This window comes from Crassostrea angulata, chromosome 9 (genome assembly GCF_025612915.1).
Source record: "Crassostrea angulata isolate pt1a10 chromosome 9, ASM2561291v2, whole genome shotgun sequence".
Taxonomy (NCBI): Eukaryota; Metazoa; Mollusca; class Bivalvia; order Ostreida; family Ostreidae; genus Magallana; species Magallana angulata.
Genome location: NC_069119.1, coordinates 27711283 through 27732121, shown reverse-complemented (window position 1 = coordinate 27732121; position 20839 = coordinate 27711283). Strand labels below are relative to the sequence as shown.

The following is a 20839-nucleotide window of genomic DNA, read 5'->3' as shown; positions in this document are numbered from 1 at the left end:
ACAATTGAGACGGAAGTATATAACCTAGATATAATCCTACTTATAACATGAGCATGATATATAACAAGACCATTATATATAACATGACATGATATATAACATGACCATGATATATTACATGACCGTTATATATGACATGACATGATATATATATAACATTACCATGATATATTACATGACCATGATATATAACATGACATGATATATAACATGACCATGATATATTACATGACCATGATATATAACATGACATGATATATAACATGACCATGATATATACATGTAACATGACCATGATATATTACATGACCATATTTAGCGATTAACATAACCATGCAAATATAAGGCAACGTGAAAACATGCAAATCATATACCATTATGATATACAGAACCTTTAACTATCTTACGTGACTCTACATATGAAAACTAACTGCTGTATACGGGGGGGGGGGGGGGTGAATTCGCCCAGACACAGTTGTGTTTAAAGAAAGATAATTTGAGACATTGGAATTCGCCCAGTCTTAAATTCTCCCGCTGACAACGGATGCGAAAGGGGCGAATATAAAACAGATAATTTGAGACATTGGAATTCGCCCAGTCTTAAATTCTCCCTCTGACAACGAGTGCGAAAGGGGCGAATATAAAACGGGTGCGAAAGAGAAGTAAGAGAAGAAAGTTATTTAATTGAAATTATTAGTTTTTAGATTTCGAGTGATTCATTTTACTTTGCTAAATGAAATTTATTTAGAGTATTAATAAATTACTATGCAAAGTTTGTCATGTAGCTTTCAATATGCTTTTATTTTGTCTAGAAAAAAAAACAAGACGGCGGTAACGTGACAAATTAATTTTTATTTATCCATATATGTCGCTCCCTCCAACTCATCAATTCAAAATCTCAAAAATTACATTATTTAATCATATGATATTTTATTAAATGTACATTATTTCATAATTCATTTGCCAATGAATTAGACATAATGAAAGAGAAAACAAGATAGTGGCCTTGAATATACCTATAGGTAATCATTATTATATATCCTTTAAATTTGAGCAGGATGACATTTTCTGACCTACAAAAGAAAAAAAAAATAGAAATATTAATTAAGAATTAATCACTATAAAATTGAAAGAGCATTTCTTTGCCGACTATGGAAATCCCAAATGAAATGCCTTTTGGACATCTAAAGAAAATTAAATAAATTATTTAAATATTCATAAATTAATTAATTATTTGTTTAGTGTTTTACTTTATACACTGACTCTGTTACAATGATAAAAATAATTCGAAATGACATAGTTTTTTGAAAGGTCTTAGAACATGTAACTAAATAAAAGAAATCTTGTGAATTTGACACGTGCAAAAGTTACTAAAAAGATGGCTTGACAATTTTCAAATTCATATACCACGCAGATAATTGTATTGTGATACTATTTTATTGTACGCAACTCACGTTCTAAACGTGTTATAAAATTTCAAAGTTAGAAGAATGCGATGATATGATTTTTGTAATGAAATCTGTCTTTAATGTATATTTTGTTTAATTTCAGAAGAAATGGTATTCTACTGATAAAAGCCATGTACATAATCAGGCATATTTTCCGATGTATTCTTTCAGGCATTTCCTTCTATTTTCATTTTGTTTAAAATCTTAAAGTTGACATTTTGGGGCTAAATTTGATTAACTCGTGGCTGTATTATTCGATTTACCTCATTGATTTCCTCCGAAACGACTTCCATTTGCCCATTCTCTGTAACGGAATAAGTGGTGATGTGAGAGTTGCCAATTTTGATGCAGGTCCCCCTCATAAGTAAGTGTTGTTTCCATTTCCTTTTCAGTATTGTTGTGACCTGATGAACAACCATTATGATACCTTGATTATTTTAACAGGGCTTGGTGGTACAATTGCTACTTCCCGGGCCTTTCCGGCAAGCTCGGAAAAACACCTCGAATGTATTACCTTGGCGTCCATGACAAACCCCTTTTCATAAAACTTGATATAGATACAACACATTTTACGATCTGTTGAGATGTCATTAAAGTCAACTATATACCCTAAAATAAAATACAGAAGCGACATACAAGGCTGTCTAGCCGATAGTTATTTTAATGGGAAGCGACTCCATTTTGTATAAAAATCTAACATCCGGTGATGTTAATACATTCGAGGTGTTTTTCCGAGGTTGCCGGAAAGGCCTGAGAAGTTGTGATTGCTTGGTGGTCGTGTCCATTTTTAGACTGTTATGGTCTCCTTTACAAGGAGAGCTCTAAAAACATCATAATATCTCAAAATTAAGGAAGATCTGAAGGCTTTTTGTTGACCAGCCTTTTTCAGAAAAATGTCCATAACCATTAATAAATCATGCATGTGTACCTTATAGTTATCTTCAAACATCGGGAGTATTTACATTTGGAATTTAAATCTTAATTTTGATTCTATACTCTTTGATAATGTCCCAATTCTATACAAATATTTTTTTTCGCGTCTTTTTGTATTTCTGTATAGTCACCGAAATGGTCGTATATAAAATAGGAGTATCAAAAACAGTTAAAATATAACGCACATTAAGTCAATTAAAATCATATGAAATGTTTAACTGTAGATGACTGCAATATTAAACCGAAACAAATTAAATTAATATATTTTTACGCAGTAAGATGTACATTGTATTTATTAAGAATCAACCGATAAGGAAATTGATCATAAAAATAAGAATAAAAAATAATTTTAAATTACCTCTCCATTGCAAAAGCAGTAAATGATGGCAACAAAAGATCCCTAAAAATAAGAGAATATGTGTGAAGTCATAGATACACCCCGTTATTGATTAGCTGCAGGTCTATTTCTCCCTTTCGTCCATCCGATTTTTTTTCAGACCAGGAGCTACAGACCTGCAGCAAAAAATTTAAACACCAGAACCGTTTTGACAAAAACTTGGACTTTCGGTGGAATATTACTATCTAGTTTGCTCATCAAAACAAGCTATCAAATATTGACCCATTTCTTCCAATTTGCTAAGAGAAGCTCATCAATATTCATAAACTGTCAAAATCACACATAAAGTATTTTACCCAAGAACTGCTCTGTTGTGTGAAATTGACGCTGTTTCATTTGAAATTATATATAACCCCAATATATGCCCAAAGTCGAGGCTTTTGTTAAAAAAAACTCTATTTACAACAGCAAGGAAATAAATGTACTTTACAAAGTGTTAAGTAATCAATCCAAAACCATTTAAAATTATTAGAGTTGGATCAAGATCGAACATTTAAATATACCATATTCAAAAACAAAATTAATCAATTTCTTTTTATCTAAATAGAAACTATCTATAATTAGTAAAGTACTGCAATTAAAATTGAATGGAGTTTGATTACATGTGGTTCACTTCGCTGGATCTCATAAGCAAAATTTCAACGCAAATCTGTAAGTACATTTATGTGTTTTAAATATCATTTACAACGTAAAACATTGAATCTCCATGCCTTTTTTTTTCAATCGTAAGTTTATGTTAGGTTTTATTCGTGAAGAATTGAACTTGTTTATTCATGTTTCAAAGGCGTGTGTCAAAACAGGTCCAATTCAACTCAACTGGATCTGCATGGCATTAATTCTTCAAGATGCGCCAATAAGTAAAGATTAGCCACAACACGTGTGTATCGTTAACTTTATTAAACGTAACCGGAAACAAAGAAGAACTAAATTGATAACAGAAGGTATATGAGCGGAGTATTTAACTCCGGAATGTCTGGCAATTGATATTCAAGAATCCTGGTTGACACTACAAAGATCACCCTACCTGGAGGGACAGGGATATGGCGATGAGGAAGGTGTACACCTCCGCCATAGGGGAATCGTCTTCAGGTCGTACAGGTAACAGAAGATTATGAAGTCCCAGGAGCGGGATCAATACTAGTGTGGCCTTCGCTGCTTTCCTGGGAAAACAATCAAATTTTGTACTTTTCATTTAAATTCAGAATTAAATTTGACATTTAGTGACAGACAGAAAACTGAATAATTATATAAAATATTTTCAATCTTGCAAAATTTAAGTTTATTTTTTTTTAATGCTTTATTAATAATTATATCGTTATCCCATTTGCAAGAACTGTTCTTTATTTCAGTTTTTACTACAGGTATTATACGTCGAAGGGCAGATCACTCTAACTTTTAAAAATGAGTTCATGGTGGATTGAAAGTAAGCAAAATATTGATTCCTCAAAAACTGAAAATGCTCCTCATTTGTAATAATTATAATAAATTGACTGTTTTAGAGAACATACTTAGTTTGAGCTGCCTCTGGAACTCTCTTCAATTTTGTCATCAAAAGTCGAACGATGTTGATGAGGAAAATGACGTTCAACTGAAATAAAACCAAGAGCCAATTTCAAACCGCCTGTGTTAAAAACAGTATAATATCAGACGTGATATTTCAACATATACAGATATTGGAAGAGATGTTTTTGCTAAGTGACACACAGGGTAGAAAAAAGTAGTGTATAAGACATAGCCGGGTAATTTGCCTTGTGATTATTATCAGAAGTAAAGTGAAAGCTTGACTGATACAAATATTATGTAAGTGTTTATGGATGAGGGATGGGGGTCTGTTCGCAAGCACCTGTGACATGGGACAGGTAAATAGCAAGTCTTACCAACAGGGAGCCGATGATGGGACCGTATATTATCCACAAATACTCTGCGTAGGGATTCCAACATCTGTCGATACAATGAAAATGACGACTTACTTCACATATATTGAAAAAACATCAAGAAAAAGATGTGTTGGTCGCTATTCGATATAGCTTTTCATTGTTCATATCCCCTGCATTCAACTTAATCGATGTTTGTTTAATATTTAGTAAAACAAAAGGGGCTTTTTAAAACAAAAATAAAATAATGAATATGGTAAAAATATGAGTGAATTTTGTGTACATTGGAATATAGTCAACAACAAACTTCTCTGTTTGCGCTTGAATTAAAGGTTAATTAATGCTTGTATTTATACTTTAGATATTCTACTAAATTATTATTCTGCTTCTATGCATTTTTATATCTTACTTTGTATTCTTCGATGAATCGGAACTACGCACAAAAGCGTAAACTGCAGTTGGAATTAGTGGAAAACCTATAACGAAAATGTCATTGCTAAGAAATCTGGATGGTCGACAAATAACCCATCAAATCTACCTTAAGTTAAGATAATTTTAGTCGGTTATTTTTGCTCAAATCTCAATGGTTAATAAATCTAGTGCACTCTTTAAAACCTTCAAAATATATGCCCAAAGATAATAACATGTTAAGAATGGTAGAGAACTGTAATCAAAATTTATGAGACACTGAAATTTGCAAGAACTACAAAAATCACTGAAATACATGTATATAAAACTAAACACGTGAGCAAGTATTATGTTTAGTTGTAAGCTATAATTAGATGAAGAAAAAATCCAAAAAAATTTGGCTTTTTATACCTCAATACAAAGCTCTTTCTTTCAAAGAGGTAAAAGTAGTCTAAATATGGCCCTCTTAAATATCAGGAAGGACCTTCAAACTCTGTTTACACGTGTAAAACGAACATTTAGTTTGCATTTCAGAGTATTCATACATAACGAACAGTGAAGCAATAACCCGGAGGATAACTCGTATATATAACCAGATAATGATAATATCAAATTTATTGACTTCTTTATCTTTTTTTTATATTTTATCTTTGAAAATTGGGGCAACAATGCAAAGTATTGGCATTGGAGTGTTAAAGTTAAAGTAAATCATTAGATCTGACGAGAAACGAATGAATAATGTACGATTAGAACTATTTCTAGAGAACTGAATTCTTTGATCTACCGATCGACCTATATTCCATGATTTAGTGTTGCACTAATAATACTGTGCAGGATAACTACATAAATATATGTTTGGATTTTTTAAAACTGTATTTTTACGCAGATGCAAAGCGTGTCATTACTACATGTAGCTACAAGTAAAACTTAGTAATAAGTACGTGTTAGAATGAGAAGACTCTTGGACAGTCTACAAGTGCCGCAATGTAAATTGTATAGTTCTTTGGAATGTTTCATGGATGATTCAGGGTAAGGTAACGACATCGAAAGAAAACAATTAAAATAATTCGACTGTCGTTAAAAACATACAGGTATTTATAAAACGACCAATGACCATGCTTCATGATGCTCACTCAGATATTCTGATAATGAATTCTTTACTAATTGACTCATTATATTTCCTGTGATAAATAGAATGTTAATAATATATTTACGAAACAAATGAATGATACCGATGTATCCTATCAATGCTAAATGCAATATGAATATCTCATCTAAGAACCATGCGCAATATACCCCATCCGGTCACATGACAAGCAGCAATGAGCTTCCTTCCGGTGCTAAAGACCCTCAGGAGGATTGTGTGTAGATAGAGGCCCTCACAGAACATCCAGAAGTAGTTACATAGCATGAAGAAATAGGTGAACACGTGGAGGATCTGACACCACGACTGAAACCAAGAAATAGCAACGAAAATAGTCACATATTCGTCTATGTTTTACATTTATTATGATTACACTTGATGTCAGTCAATTTTTTATTGGCATAGTGAATTCACCAAAAGGCATCAATGAGAAACAATAACTTTTGAGAGCAAACACAGGAAGACAATTATTTTAATTTTCCTACGAATATTCATTTGGATTGAATCTGACAAGTATAAATCAGAGCAGAAATGATGGTCTCTGTAATCAAAGTAAGCCTTTCGCAACTTTTATGCAGAGGTATTTTTCCATTGTCGGAAAGGCAAGGTTTACAACTCCAAAGTATATTTTTATGTACAAAAGTACATGTAAATATCGAACTTAAAAGGTGCAAAAAGAAATTTGTAGTTTACCGGATTTCTGAGCAGGACTTCGCCATTAAAAGTCACGAGAACAAAGTATGAAATCCATGAGATTCCCGTCAAGATGTAAGAGAGGAAGAGATTCTTGTGAACAGTCACTCTGCCGCACTGAAGTTGTCTGCATTGAAAAGAAATAAGTAAATAAATAAGGACTACCGGATTTCGGATCGTAAAAGTCAACGATGATCATGTAATGATCGCAAAGTCTGCACCAATACCGTCAACCAAATTATATAGACAATGTTTATTGTGTTCTTAAAACACAATTACCAATTGAAATATTCCGTGATAACCTACTGATTCCCTACTACAATAGATACAGACGATAAATATATAATGATGTGCCAATCATTAGATGCATCGATGCACGCCATGTATTTATTTCGTGTGGAGACCATAGTGACCACTTAAATATATTAATGCAATATCGTGTAAGAAAGACATTTCTCAATCGTATGAGAAATGGATACGTACGGAAAGTACAGGAAAATGAAGAGTGAAATAGCCAGGAGAACTATGGACACCAGATAGCCCCCGATGAATACATAGACCGGATACATAGCCGTCACTTCTTCCTGTGGGAGAGAGTAAAATAAAATCAGTTGACACGCAAGCTTCCGGTTTCTGACAGCCAAGATCTAGTAAACATATCATGGGTCACATGCACACGCTAGTTTCCGGTTTCACACAGCCACGATCTAGACATATCATAATGGGTTATATGAACACGCTAGCTTTCGGTTCCGGATCCATACAGCTTCGACATACACTATATCATGGGTCAATCATCTTGATGCAAATTTCTCAAGGGCATAGGAAATACAGTAGCATGACGGGATATAGCTTATACATACATCTAAGATATAAGTACAATCAGGTCTCATATTAAATATGCATTTAATGCTGAAATGCTCAGAATGATTTCTAGAAAAAAATCAACAGTTTCATACAAGAGGTCATTTTGTCTTTATCTAATAGCATTTTTATACTATTACTACCATGAATAAATTTTTTAAATAATAAATTAAAAGAACAAAATAAAATAAAATACATAAAGTTCCAATGAGGGGTTCATATTTTCCCCAGAATTCGTAAGGAAAAATATTCAAACACCATAAAATCTACACAGAGTGAGATTTTTACCACGCAATTTCAGTGATTCATTGACTCGTGTTCCATTATGTTGCCTAACAAAGATCAACTGTTCTCTCTACCTTATCCTTCAGGGAAACCTTTCTTTGTTCTGTTGTCTGTTTTGTTTTTGTTGTACCGAACTTTTTTTGCCGATGTAAGATTTTGCTTCTGGTGATGTCTTAATAAAGGAATTCTATTATAATACGTGATACAAATTATTGCAGATCTTCATTTGTTGCGTGTTTTTTATGTTTCCTGGTTGAGTTTGCCGTTAGAACAGTTATGTGCATTAATTGTATATTAAGCATGATGCTTATGGCATTCTTTGGGGGTTTTTTACAGACTCATGGTACATATACATTTCTCATGTTAAATACATATAACGGAAACCAGTTTTAAGATAACTGAATGGTCTTAGACGTTTGTAGACTATCTCAATCTCCTTTAAAAGAAGAGCTCTAAATAAATTGTGAGGAAAATTTAAATTATAAAACTGAGAGAGAGAGAGAGAGAGAGAGAGAGAGAGAGAGAGAGAGAAAGAGAGACTTTATATACCAGCCCCCGTTTTATTTTTGCCTGCGTTGTAAGTGGGCGTATTTAAGACTGGGCGTGTCTCTTACTAACTGAAGTTAAACTCTCTTTAAACACAGCCGTGTCTTGGCGAATTCAGGCCGGTGGCGAAACTGTTTGCAAGTATAGAAGGGCGAAAATTACTATGTACATATGTATACTGTATTCATGGTTTTTTTGGCCCCGTGTTATTTTCGCCCCTCTACACTTGCAAACAGTTTTGCCCCGTCTTAAATTCGCCCAGACGCTCTTGTGTACTAAAGAGATAAATTGGAACATTGGAATTCGCCCAGTCTTAAATTCGCTTGCTGACAGCGATGGCGAAAGGGGCGAAAATAAAACAGGGCGAATATTTCCCTGTTTACAGTGTATTATATATACTTACATAATTTTGTTGCCGGCATTCGTGGTAGTCGGATTTCAGCCATTTGCCCTCCCGCGAACAGACTTTATACACGAACCCTACATATGTTTAACAATCATGCCACTTTATACACGAAACATACAATGTTTAAAAATCATGACACTTTATACACGAAACATACAATGTTTAACAATCATGACACTTTATACACGAAACCTACAATGTTTCACCATCGTGACACTTTATACACGAAGTTACAATGTTTAAAAATCATGACATTTTTTTTTTCAAATAAAATGATCAAATCTTGATGTCTTAATAAAACGCCAAATATCTTAATTTTGCTCAAGCATTCACCACTGAAGTTTCTATATTCTATGTTATTATGTAATAATGTCGGCAAGTATTACATGAAACAACCAAAGTGTGCATAAATACTCATGTAAAATACATGTAATTATATGAATAGTTTTCATGATTTTTAAACATTATGGCTGTGAATTTTATAATTTATTTTTCTGCCAAATTATGCGTGTTACTTAATCTCTTCTGGTATATGCATATGTATGATGAAACTTATTCGTATTTCTTTTATCATACATGACTGTGATAAAGATTTCTAAACATGTACAATGTAATTTAGAGCAAACCAAATTTATAACTAAAGACAACCTGTAATCATTACATGTCTATAAATTTGCTCGAATTAGCACGTTCCTCATAGAAATACAGTGTATGGCTATCAAAGGTGTTTGAACCATCATTTTGTCGGTCATTTTAATATCTTATTACAGTTTTCCAAAAAAAAATATTCCACTTTAAAATTGCAGCTCAGATTGTTTAAGACTTGGGGTTTTCTGAACGTGGTACCTTTCTTGTTGAAGAAAAATGGACACTGTATCTTCTCGACTCGTCCTGCCTTTGTAAAATTAAAACAGCCCCCGAAATCATCGGCAGTTCCATTGCAGAAAACATCGTCTACAGATAAAAAAAAATATTTAACTAGAGTACTTTAATTAAAGCGATTCGGTTAATTTGGAAAACATTTTAGTGAATTTAATTTGAGAGATTTGACAGCAGCTGAAGTTTTAATTAACATTTCTGTCAATGCAATTTGCTTAAAAATGAAAAAGAAAAGAAAATTAACAAAAACTCAAAGATTACCTTGCATGTACTTAAAGTAATCAATGAAGGATGCAAACAAATAATTAAAAAAAAATGTTAAATCGGGTTAACAATTATAATTATGTTTCTTGACTCACAAATCAACCTAAGAGTTATATATAGACATCTACTTCTTAAAATCAATATAGACATTTATTTGTATAAATCGGATCATAGAAAACAGACCAGAGTTACGTAATATATTGTGTAACTTGCTTCTATACTCTGATTAGTACAAGCACGAATATGATATGTGTAGACCAAACCAAACAAAAAACAAAAAACAAAAAAATACGTCACTCGCGCAGTTTTAATTCACATCTAGTTTACAAGTACATTATCATAAACATGTACTGTCAAGTATTATATTGACTTCTGGTGAGCTCGACCTATGGCTTTGTGGACCTCGTAATTAAGGAATATGGTGTCAGTGGAGCAGGTGCGCTAGAAGGAAACTACTTTGTTGATTACCCAATATCCTGTCGGTTACCGAATTATCGAAGATTATTATTTCTGCTTCTAATTGAGCACATGAGAGCTTCCTTTTAAGAAAAGTCAGAGTGGATAATTCAATATGCCGGTGTTCATTTTGTCTAAACAAACAATAGTTCTGCTTGTTAGAAACTGTTTGTGCTTTTACAAAATGGTTTTGTGTTCAAGGTCATTTTTAGAGTACTGCATAAACCTCCTTAACAGAAGAGCTCTCTTTATGATTGTGATGTATTATTTTTAAAGTTTTTGTTTTTTACTGAATTACTTGGATTTATTTGGCTTATTTGTTGACCATGTAGTCTTAATATGAATGAAAAAGAGAAAAAAAGGTTAATATATAAAAAGTTATAACCTGGCAGCAGAACTGTAGCTCCACAGTAAATTCAGGTTGACTGTGAATTAAGCTACATTGTACAGTTCCGTCCATGTAAAAATGATATTTATGGCTCATAAAACGCATGCACTATTTTGTAAGGTTCGACGCATTTCTAATATTGAATTGAATATTATAGAAAAGTATTCAAACTCCAAAGCTAAAATGTTTGGATTTTTTCTACATACATTGTATTACTTTATGGTCCAAAATATCATAATCCAAGTATCATTTGTTTAAACAGGGACGCTTGAATATTACATGTACATGTACACGCATAAACATAACAATGAGAAAAAAGAAAAATGAGGAAGCTTTGTAGTAGTCAATGACAAGGAGCGGTTTAAATCTTCCCTGGTTGATTTTATCGATTCGTTTATTAAATATATTGTTTTCAGAGTCACGCCGAACAATAACTTAGGCTCAAATAAGAGATCCTACGAACCTTTCCCAGTAGTATATTTTCCTTTTCATTTTTACTGCATTGTTTTAAAACAGATTTATTAGAACCATTGTTCTAAAATTTACATTGCGTTGGTTTTAGTTAAAGTATCTTGGCCAATGATTTGATGTGTGCTAATGACCATTCAGTTATCATTCAGTTGACTGAATGGCAGAGCTTCAACCTGTGGGACTTGAGTTTGTTGTGTAGAAAGATGAATGAAACACAATCATACGGTAGTGTATTGATCCATTCCTTCACTAATAACTTCAATATAGCTATTATTATAATAGTAATTGCGTTGCAGAAAAACAATAAAATATAATCAATTCGAATAAGATCTGTCAAAAATGACAAACCACAAGTAACATAAACACATTTTATCCAATATCATAGCATAGAAATAAAAGAAGAGGAAGAATATATCCTTCTTCTTTCGTTAATAAAAAATTCATAAAGAAAATGGTTGTTTATTGCAGTCTTAGAACGATTTCCAATACTTCTGTTGAAGAGGTTATTAAATTCGACGTTTCAGAGCTTCAAAGAATCACGCTGTTTAGATATTTAAAGTATTATAGACAACTGGATTCACGTTTACGTTGAATGATTAATGAGAATGCCACGGTCCACCTTTGCTTGAAAATCTTGTAAAAAAATTTTTTTTGCTTGTTTACTAACTATTTAAAGTCAACAAATCGATTTAATTAGATTTGAAAGATTTCAAATATCCTAATTTTGAACTACACGCAAACAGAAACTCCCATTTTTATCTTTAGTTACAAATTGACAGTTTAAAAACACCACATTTGCAATAGAAGAAATGCGCCTTGAAGATAATCGCTTTGAACAGACTGAGCCTCAAATAAACCGGGGGCGATTTTTCTTGGCACCGGGAAAACGATGCCAAATTATTTCGTCTTCACGGCTTTAATTACAACACGGGTCACATACATCTAGCAGCTGCTTAACAGAGGATTTGTAGTAATTTTCATCAACTCAAGAAGATCAAACTAGAAAACCATTTCTTATCGCATCATCATGTGATTAGTTTTCACCGAGGAAATCGATGCCAGAGCACATGCCTCCGTTAACTAGGAACTTAAATGAGATTGATGAACGGTTTGATAATAAAGACACAAAAGTGAATATACTTGTGGATCTAAATGAGACATTTCTATATGAATATTGTCAAAGTGTGTATTGCCCAATCCAGCGCCCACCCGGCCATACCTAGCGCCCAACAACAAATTTCTTAAGGAAATACTTTGGGGAGTCTACATGGGTGGTATACAAACTATCAGATCTACTTCAAAATCTAGAATAATTATGATACGAAGCTGTGAACAATTATTTAGTCAAAAAAATTTAAATATTTTAGCTTTTAATTTTGAGGGTTTTTCATTCCTTTATTTTTATTACAATAGAGTTCCTCATCTAAAATAGAACAATACAGCTTAAAAATGACAACGACCATCGAACCCTTGTTGTAAAGGGAAGACTTTAGCTCGTTGAAGATTTTTGTGATCGGCTTCGGCCGATCACAGTTGTGTCCATATGAGGCATCCGGCAAATTTAACTATTTGCGCACGCAGTGCGCCTTGCACTATTTTATTTACTATGCAATGACAACCTTATTTAAATCTTCAATTAGACGTAGATTACTAAAACGGTAATCTTATCCGTTTACCCTGAAAATAAAACATTTATAGACTTACATACATAATGATTCAAATCACGTTTTTTCACATATGCGTAGGAATATTAGTCGGAAGTATTATTCGCCTACTAAAAGTAAAGCTCATTCATGCCTTGCCATTTCGGAAATCACTGCATATTGCGTATATTATATAAACAGAGCTGACCAATGATATTTCATGCCGATCATTCCTTTAAAAGGGATACATGGTAAATATTGTTTAGAAAGAGATGTACATGTTAACAGTAATATGCTTTGGTACTTTATGCGGAATATTAAGGTAAAAGTAAATTTGTCAGTTATGTATTCTTTCAGCGATAATTGCTGCATTTATATCCGTATGAACAACATTGACAAGAGAATACATCATATTATTTTTTTAAAAAAAAACCTATGTCAACTGGACTAATTTAGGTTCTGATTACAAGTTAGACAAACAAAATATAATTTCCTTTTCGCCTCTAACTTCCTGCTTCGAAACAATTTAATACGCGTATTAAATTAAATGCATTTATTTTTATTTGCGTTTACACCTTAAATCAACAAATTCATTAGCCGCATATTTAACTTTTACGTAATAAGTGCTTATTATGTATAACATGACGTGTTTAATTTTGTCGGTCTGTGACAAAAATTCTATTTATAATTTCCTTTCCTTGAGAAAAAATTTCTTAAAATCCCAATTAACCTAGCATTTGCAGTTAAAAAAAGACAACTAATTTCGAATTTTTCGCATTTAGCTCAGGATATCATAGCCATAAAACATACCAAATAATGCAATTACTTTGTCTTTCTTTCGATTTATGATGACATAAACAATATCAATACTGCTGCTCATTTAGAAAGAAAATTCTATTTTTTCCTTTATATTGTAATCTTCTTTTTTTGGAGTTGATTTTAATCAACTCTCCTATGCAGTTACTCAGACAAACCGAAAGTGAAACAGTGTCTGGACCTCAGCACAAATCAATACCGCTGACAACACTTAGTCCTTGAAAATAATAGATAAATTCAATGTAGTGTATTCCGAAGCATTGTTATTCAAGGAAACTTATTTAAAAATACCTTTAAAATAGTCAGATTTTAAATGGTACGAACAATTTGAATATTCTTTGTAGTCGTAAGTATTACTACGCCAGAGTCAATATAGTCTTGTTCAACTCGACGCTCGGCTGTCCCCGTAAATCCTTGTCGGAGATTTACGTATGTCATTTCTGCGCCGTAAGGCTGTCCAAAGTTAATTCTTATTTAATATAAACCGCGCGTAGGTTTAGGAAAAAAAAATATGTTAAAAATACATTGTCAAGCAAACGCCATTCATTTTGATTTGATTGTTTCAAGTTTGTTTTCACTAAAATACCGCAATCTGTAGGAATTCGAAATTTTTAAAGCACATTGAGAACTATAATAAGTATGGATCAGACACTCAATGGGATTTTCAGGAAAGATCATTATATTAAAAAGGTAGCCTGCATGTATCTTGAATACTTGCTGTATTTGTATCAAATATTATTTTTTAGATTTTGATTGTTATTGATTTGTGACGTTCAGACCGGTTCGAATAACGGCGCCAGATAGTTCAGTTGGTAGAGCACCTGACTAGAGATTCAGGGGGCCCGGGTTCGAATCCCGGTCTGGTCCGTCATCATTTCTCCCATCCCGTTACAGATTTATCGCTCTCTAGATCTTGTAGATTTTGGAATTTTAAAGTGACGGTAATCGTGGGTGGCCTAATGTGCATCAAAGTGACAATGATTCGGACATCAGCTTAGATTGCTCGCTGATCTTGAGGACAAAGATTCGCAAATGTAGTTATGAGACAAGGGACATGTGAGAGCGGCACAGAAGATAAAGTTGGCGTGTTTTTCTATAGTGTTAACCATGCGTTAGGGTATTTCCAGAGCATTTTTACCCGGGCTTATTGCGTAAGCAATGGCTATGCTGTAGTTACAGTCCACGATCTGAACAATTGTTGAAATCGATCTCCGCACAAAAACGTAGTTCCATCGTTAAAATAGAGAACGTAGAATGATTATCAAGACATTTTTCATCCGATACTGTGTACAGTGTTATTTTCGCCCCGTGTTATTTTCGCTTTCCTACACCTGCAAACGGTTTCGTTCCGTCTTGAACTCGCCCCGTTGTAACTGTGTTAAAAGAGGTATTATTTGCGATAATGAAATGCTTAGTTTTAAATTCGCCCGCTCACAATGAGGGCGAAAAGAGCGAAAATAAAACGGGGCGAATATTTCCCCGTTATACCATATATATATATTTATACATCACATATGCATGATACTCTTCTCTGTTATATTCTAAATATGTTGAGTTTGCAATACATGTAAATTTGATGAGCGGCGGAATACATTGTATACACTTGTAGCCTCGTTATCAAGCCGAGAGTTATTCATGACAACAATATAAATATACATGTATGCACACATTCTTATAAACATCAATTATGAATCGCTGTGTCTATTTAGTCTGTAATAATGCCATATCATGAAAACGTGTTCAATACACGTCAAAATAGCCCGGATACATGTTCTTTAGATACTATATATTTTTTCTCGGAGACTGATAGAGTTTGAGGGAGACCTTTGTTTGCCTGTGGACGAGGGAGGAAGACAATTTATGAAGGATTATTAAAAGGTTTTTGATTTAGCAGACTTTGATCTTAACAGTTGGTATAGTACACTAACAATGACCAATCTCTATGGAACCTGCAGATAAAAGATAACTTTTGTCAGCATGAAAGTCATTACTTTTCGACTCAACTGATCGAACAACATGTTAACAATACTGGTATTTATTCTGCGTTATTAATTATCAAAAGGTTTTTTATATTATTGCTCTGTGCGTGTTTCAAAATAGGAAATACGTGCTTTAGCTCAAAGGAGCTAAAAAAGATGACAGGGGAAAAGTAACTGATGATAAAGTTGGCACTAAGGAACGAGTAGCAATACTAATACATGTCTTGGTTTATTGGTGTATGTCAGTTCGATTTGAACCTACAATTATGAACATTATTTTTATTTAAAACATTTGCATATATATTTTATTAATTCATATATCGAATAAAAACACTATTTAATATGAGCTGAAAAAACCTTCCGATTAGGGAAAATAGAACCATTTTAACAAGACCTTGGACTTTCGGTAGTGTGCAGATAGCTATTTCTTGTGTCAAAACAAGTAAAAAATGACGCTGTTTTGAAGTTAGATATACACCGATTGCGCAGTCTTAGCTCAAAAGCCAGACAAATCTTGTTGATTTCAATGAGCTACGGTCGAGTGGCCAGCAATGAAATAGACAGGGCTACGTCACATTGCAGCTTGACACATCTACTCATAGTCCAAGCTCCTGTTAAAATGGTTCTAGTGCCACGTTCATTGAAAAACGTCGTCTATGTCTCATTGATCGAATATTTTACAAAAAATGATTCGCATGAGAAATGCAAATCATCAACGATATCGCCTACGAGTTGTTTTTATCGAAAGAAATTTGAATATGAATAAGCAATAGTCATTTAATTTATATCCATTTATCAACCTTTGGTTATTGAATCTACATAACATGTCTGGAACATCAAATACTAATTATCTTAGAGAAAATACATGTTGTATACTGACATACGTTCACACATGTACCTTTGATAAAAGAAAAACACAGTTGATTTAGTTGTATTTCTTCTAAAAAATAAAGGCCATAAGCCGATGATGAATGAGATGTTTAACGATTCCCTTGGGATCATTCACCGATATTAATTAATACAAACGCTAGATCTACAACACTTATTTTGATGGCAAATATTTCGTTGGCATTGAATGTATTGTTATTTCTGCATTTGACAAGGTTTATCAATGTAGTTTCATACGACGTTCATGTAATTTGTGACTTTTTTAAAAGTTGATAATAGGCCATAAAGTCGAAGGTTAAGAAATTGGATATTCGAAGCCAATACTACCCACTTCAGACAACGAGTAAACTGTATACAAGGTTATTTTCGCCCTGTGTTATTTTCGCTCTTCAACATTTGCATACGGTTTTGCCCCGTCTTAAATTCGTCCAGACACGCTTGTGTACTAAAGAGATGACTTGAAAAATTGGAAATTGCCCAGTCGTAAATTCGCCCGCTGACAACGAGGGCGACGAAAGGGGTGAAAATAAAACGGGGGCGAATATATCCCTGATTACAGTATTTATCTACTGAAGAAGAAGAGCTATCTATAAAGATTCAGGAAAAAATTAAGCTAACAACTTTGAATTTAGAACTAAATCATGCATGGTTTAAGGCCGAAAGTTTCATTCAATGTATTTAGAACCATTTCAACAAGACCTTGGACTTTCAGATGGATGTAGCTATTCTAAAACAAGTTTAAAAATGACGCTGAGTGGCCTACAATAAAATAGACAGGTCTACGTCACATCGCTGTTTGACACTACAACCACCAAAGGTCAAAGCTCTTGTTAAAATGGTTCTAGAATTTTAAGATAAGCCAGCTTGATAACTTGTTGAAAAAACCGGCCGTAATCATTTTCGGTTTATAAATACAATCGTTGATTAGGAATTAAAAAAATAAAAATTCTTACCTGTGAAGTTAAATGTGAATGACGCTAGCCTCTGTTGGCATTCGCGAACAAGCGGCAGAACCAAGAATTGAAGCGAATTCAACATAGTCTTTGATAGCATGTAGTGACGCTTCAGGGATTCCTTAAAATTACTCCGAACCGTTTAAAAAAAAAAGAATCTTCCTAATGGCTTTATAGCTTAAAGTTATAAACAGCTTATACATGTAGTATCAAAACAATGAATTAATTGTATATTATATACTCCATCGCTAACGCGGGTCTTGATCAGTTAACATCTGCATCAATAAGAACTAAGCTTTGCGTATAATAGGATAAGATAGGGGTCTATTCCTTTCGTTACTAAAACAGTTGATTGCACATCGTGGGTTGTTTTTTTTTAATCCAATCTATGAAACTTCAGCAGATCATTAATATTACAGTATCTTTACCAAATCACACAGAACGATTTGTCTACTTGCGGCACGGCTTTCCCTTCCTCTATATATATAATCTCCGCTCCATGGCCTGACCCCCGCTCGTCCCTATGTCAGGGAGGTTACTGTAAGTATCCAATCACTGCCATGATTAATGCCGTGATGCCAACACTCGGGGTCTGCGTAATATTCAATCGCAAGGATTTGCTTCTGAAAATAAATCAATGATGAAGAAAAATCGGACCATAACTATAGCTTATAGAGCATCATAGAGTATCAACGTCATCGGCCTAATCCCCGACGGTCAACTATCGTGTTGTTGGGTTTGGGGTAAGGGGGGGGGTGGGTTGTTTAGAAAGTGGTGGTTTGGCGGGGCAGTATACTTGAAGGCATTAGAAATTTTCGTGTGTTTTTATCACAAAGATTTTTCTATTATTTTTTGTGGAAATTTCATTCTGTTTGAAAAAAAAAGAATTAGAAAAAAAAATCCCACAAAAACTTGGTTTCGTCCTTTCGTGACTTCTTTAATTTATTTTCCACTTTACTTGTTGTATTGAGGAATGGTAATTCTAATTGCCGGGATGGATGCATCAATCTATCAAATCACCTTTCAGGAGGCAATGAAATATCAAATGCATGGGAAACGGAAACGGTTAGTTCTGGAACCACCGTGGAATACTAGGGTCTCTCGGGTTTAATCAAGGTATTGCTACGATGATTAATACATTTCACGTTACGATTAAACGTTACAAATCTTGGATAATGTTCTAGTATTTACATACAGGTACATATATAGCCGGCTTTGACGACGAGCAATTATACTTTCTGATTAAAACAATATCAATCACGCTGAAGATGCACGGTGAATAAGTGATTGACGGAGAGAGAGAGAGAGAGAGAGAGAGAGAGAGAGAGAGAGAGAGAGAGAGAGAGAGAGAGAGAGAGAGAGAGAGACTGTCAAACTATTTGTTGATTACGAAAAGGCATCAAGTACAAGTTTGTTGATGAACCACTGCTTAATTGCATACATCCCGTGATATGAGAGAGAGAGAGAGAGAGAGAGAGAGAGAGAGAGAGAGAGAGAGAGAGAGAGAGAGAGAGAGAGATTGATTAGTGATCTTATCAATGGTATTTTTTTTACGGAGAACTCGTGATTGGAAAAGCTAAATTTGGAAAGAATTTGGAAAATTCTGATATAAATACTGTACAAATATAAATCAGACCTCAATCCTCCAGTGAAAGGCAGATTCATATGCATAAACATATAAAAATATCATATCGTAATTCGACGCAATCCAATAACACGGTACAAGTATCTCTGGGACTGACACCGATTCTATCAGAAAATGATTAAAAGACAAGATTTCAGAAACTTTTGCTGCATAGTCTTCTGAAGTAGCGTGTCAATATTAATCGTAAATCAGTGCTAACAGCTACTTTAATGCTGCACTCTCAAACGAGACCGAAAAAATAAAACATAACATGCCATATTTGCAATTTTTAAAGCTACGATACGATCGGTCGCGACAGGTCGTCCTCAAAGGACATAGACATTCATCTGATAAGATGATCGTAATGCATTATCGTAGCGATCGAGTGTGTCAGGGCACTCCATATTGCAGGAGATATCATAATTAGTGTTTATCAAACGCATAATTTCTGGAAATGCATGATCTTAAAATTGAAACGGAGAAATGCACTAAGGGGCTTTTTTGTTGCATTCATTTGGTAAAATCGCCTGTTTTAATTAAACTGGAAATGGAGTAAAAAGGGATAATGAATAAAATGAATAAATATTATGTCAAATATTGTACAGCCCAAGGCGCGCAGAGCCGAAGACAGTAAAATATGGCAGAATGGGCAGTTTGAAGTGTATATATTTTTTTAAAACATTGTGTCTCTTCATTGCTTGTGAACAGTTTTACAAATCATTCTGCTTCATTTCATTTACATAATGGATATATGCCAAAAACAGTTCTGAATTTGCAGGATGCCTGTACTGTAACCACTCGTAACGGTCTGATATTATGAAGTTATCTAATATCGGACTGTCACAGGTAAAATTTAAAACTGTGAAACAAAGATCGAAATAACATCACAGTATTGTTTTAACTTGCACTATCCAGTAAGTAAATAGTGTGGTTGATACAAATTTTCAAGGAAATAATGAAAAAGTAACACTATTAATAGATAGTATCAATTTAAAAGTTTATCTAGAATCGTACAGAGTGGCACGTGTTTGTATGGTGTATATTTATGTATCTACTGTGACAATATCATAGATTGTTAATGTATACCTTCCGTTATTTGTCAGATTGAGCACGCGATATTGACAGTTAGTCATACAGCTTCCTTAGGTCGCTGGTTGTAAAAACCGGAGGTGGTGTCTCACGCCCGGAAGAAGCATATCTGTATCGTGCACGGTTGAGAATATTTTTGAACGGAATATGTGATGAATTGCATTTCATATGTTAATTTGGTAGACTGTAATTATTATGTCATAATTCCTTGGGAATGGAGATTACATCTCAAACATGTATATATGTACAGCAAAGGCTAAAACACGGTTAATCGTCATACAACTTAATTTCTTATATTGAGGTCTAAAAAAAGAAAGAGAGAGAGAGAGAGAATGAAGAGAAAGAGAGACTCAGAGAGAGAAAATGAAGAGAAAAGAGAGAGAGAGAGAGA

The 20839-nt window shown here is 33.7% G+C and overlaps 2 protein-coding genes across 2 annotated transcripts in view; both read right to left on the bottom strand.

Annotated features, from left to right (window-relative positions):
• Nucleotides 1-832: 832 nt before the first annotated feature.
• Nucleotides 833-18238, bottom strand: LOC128162946 (calcitonin gene-related peptide type 1 receptor-like). Its single transcript, XM_052826380.1, has 13 exons — nt 17736-18238; nt 9845-9952; nt 8996-9072; nt 7381-7481; nt 6898-7024; nt 6357-6510; nt 5062-5128; nt 4656-4719; nt 4287-4366; nt 3803-3938; nt 2740-2781; nt 1712-1852; nt 833-1073 (listed from the first exon to the last, which is right to left on the bottom strand). Exons 1-13 carry the CDS (start codon nt 17833-17835, stop codon nt 1044-1046), a joined length of 1227 nt encoding a protein of 408 aa, XP_052682340.1. The 5' UTR covers nt 17836-18238; the 3' UTR covers nt 833-1043.
• Nucleotides 8568-20839, bottom strand: part of LOC128162947 (uncharacterized) — a 59855-nt gene continuing 47583 nt past the window's right edge. Inside the window, exon 10 of the transcript XR_008240741.1 lies at nt 8568-8585. The gene's annotated coding sequence lies outside the window, so the exon portion shown is untranslated. The remainder of the gene's footprint in view (nt 8586-20839) is intronic.

What these genes read in the sequence shown, in the direction of transcription:
- LOC128162946 (XM_052826380.1), bottom strand. Translation starts at nt 17,835, where the DNA reads ATGCTATCAAAGACTATGTTGAATTCGCTTCAATTCTTGGTTCTGCCG. An exon ending in ATTCACATTTAACTTCACAG is followed by an intron (nt 9,953 to 17,735) that starts GTAAGAATTTTT and finishes TTTTATCTGTAG; the next exon opens with ACGATGTTTTCTGCAATGGA. An exon ending in AATGCCGGCAACAAAATTAT is followed by an intron (nt 7,482 to 8,995) that starts GTAAGTATATAT and finishes TCTCTCCCACAG; the next exon opens with GAAGAAGTGACGGCTATGTA.